The sequence below is a fragment of the Phaseolus vulgaris genome, chromosome 9 (genome assembly GCF_000499845.2).
Source record: "Phaseolus vulgaris cultivar G19833 chromosome 9, P. vulgaris v2.0, whole genome shotgun sequence".
Classification (NCBI taxonomy): Eukaryota; Viridiplantae; Streptophyta; class Magnoliopsida; order Fabales; family Fabaceae; genus Phaseolus; species Phaseolus vulgaris.
The window spans coordinates 30,166,813-30,169,165 of NC_023751.2; the positions used below are offsets into that span (position 1 = coordinate 30,166,813).

At 37.8% G+C, this 2,353-nt stretch overlaps 1 protein-coding gene across 1 annotated transcript; it reads right to left on the bottom strand.

Annotated features, from left to right (window-relative positions):
• Positions 1 to 344: 344 nt before the first annotated feature.
• Positions 345 to 2,112, bottom strand: LOC137822949 (probable receptor-like protein kinase At5g20050). The gene has a single exon (XM_068627984.1). The coding sequence runs from the start codon at positions 1,905 to 1,907 to the stop codon at positions 555 to 557; it is 1,353 nt and encodes a 450-aa protein (XP_068484085.1). The 5' UTR covers positions 1,908 to 2,112; the 3' UTR covers positions 345 to 554.
• Positions 2,113 to 2,353: the final 241 nt, after the last annotated feature.

Below are 2,353 nucleotides of genomic sequence, written 5' to 3' on the forward strand. Positions count from 1 at the left end.
ATTTTTTAAAAGTTATAATTATTATTTAATAAAAGGGATGATTTTAAGTTTATACTAAATAGATTGGATAACAATTATTTATTCTAATTTAGATTTTATTTTAATCAAATGTAATCCGTATTAGGTAAGTTTTGATCAAACCCAGGAGAAAGTCAATGATGAGGTGGAGGTTGGGAAAGCGTTGACTTACACATTAAAATTCCAATACTGTTTGTTTCATATATCAAAATTGCAATGAATTTAATCACATATTTCAACAAATGAAACAAGTTTAGGAACTATATTTCAAATTCACATTCTACCGAAACATGTAATTAATCATACAACCAAGAAAAGAAATCAAATAAGCTATGAACAGTAAAGCTATTCTTCCTCAAAATTCTTACAAAACTTTTTACAATAACAGAGAAATATAAATTAAAATACATGATGTAATCGAGAAAAAAAGACAAAAAAACAATATTACAGTGAAATGTCATGAATGTTTTTTGCAGAAACATTACTCAGATTATAAAAACATCATCGTTTTTTCCAAATAGAGTAGCAAAGGTATCTTATCTTCCGGACATAACAGTGGTAGCAAGAGAGTAGGTTGATGAACACTCTACATCGCTTTGTGCTCTTTGATTCGACACAAAGCCCACCCTTGGCTTGCTACTGCTATCTGTTGCACTATCATCCACACCCAGAAAATCAACAAGAACCATTCTGGTATCAGGTGGCAGTTCTACCCTCACACGCCCTTCAAGCATATCAACAACTTGGGCCATGCTAGGCCTTGATCTTGGCTTCTCTTGCACACACCACAAAGCAACATAAACCAGTGTCTTTACCTGCCTCTCATCAACACCCCCACCTTCCAACAACCTATGATCAACAATTTCCATGAGTTTACCTTCCCTCACTTTCTCATTCACAATCTTTGGAAAGTACTGCCATTTTCGTTTTGACTTGGCCTTTTCATCATCCATGTAGGAGACGTTTTTCCTGCCTCCAACAATCTCCAAGAGAACCATCCCATAACTATATATGTCAGTCTTATCGGAAATACCTTGCTCTAAGAGCCACTCAGGTGCCAAGTACCCTCTTGTTCCTCTAATAGCAGACACAAATTTTAGGCTTTCATCCTTGCCAACAAGCTTTGCCAAACCAAAATCTGAAACAAGTGCTCTGTAATTCTCATCCAACAGTATATTTTCTGGCTTTACGTCAAGGTGCAAGATCCTCGACCTGCAATCATGGTGAAGATAAGCAAGTCCCTTGGCAACATCAATAGCAACTGTGTACCTCAAGTTCCACGACAAGCACCCGCCACGGCGCCTCTGAGATGATCTTTTGGGAAAAATCCAACAATCCAAAGACCCATTTGAGACATATTCATAAACAAGGTACCTAGGTGCTATTGGAGCATTACAGTAGCCCAATAGCCTCACAAGGTTCACATGATGCACACTAGCTATGGCTGCAACCTCTGATCTGAACTCCCTCTCCCCTCTTTCCTCTCCATCGATTCGTTTCACGGCAACTGAAGTGCCATCATCGAGAATACCTTTGAAAACTGAAGCAGAAGCACCTTTTCCAATCAGTGCCTGAAACCCATCAGTGGCTTCCTCAAGCTCCTTGTATCTGAACTTAATCGGAACCCCCGCAACTTTCTTCAAGAAACTGTACTCTATGCGAAGTTCTTGGCCTTCAGATTTCAACTGTGACTCCAGTAGCCTCCTCCTGCGGTTGTACCTTGTGCTAAGGAGAAGATAAGCAAAGACTGCAAGAATGACAGCAACACCGGCACCAAAAATAAGGAAGAAGGGCTTTGAGAGCTTCAACGCGACACGAGCAATAACTATGAGGATAACCAGTGTAATCACTGATATAGCAGCGATTATATTCTCTCTCCTTCCGTCCATCTAAACTTCAGTATTTAAGGCTGAGATGGAAAGGAAGTTTAACAGCCTCTATGTTTTTTCACCTTTGTAATCTGAGAACCCAATTGTTGATTTGTTCAGCAGTTTTGCTTGTGAATGCAGAAAAGATACGTAACTTTCTTTGGAATGGTTACGAAAGAGAAGGAGAGGGGTGACCATTTCCATCTTCAAAATAGCCAAAACTTAAAATATTGGGTAGGTTATAAAATATTCAAATAGATTAGAAACAATCAAGATGTTGAAGCTCATTGCTGTCTCACTTGCTTTTAGGGCAAATATAAGTCCCTCCTTACAGATGTAATCTATGTCAAAAAATAATTTATAAACTAAATGTGTTTAGGGTTGGTATTATGAGTGAACTTTTAAGCCTAACTCATTTTTATAAAACTGGTTTATAAAATGAGGTTTACATCCATTTATATATTATG

Coding starts and splice junctions, on each gene's coding strand:
- LOC137822949 (XM_068627984.1), bottom strand. CDS start 1,907: ATGGACGGAAGGAGAGAGAATATAATCGCTGCTATATCAGTGATTACA.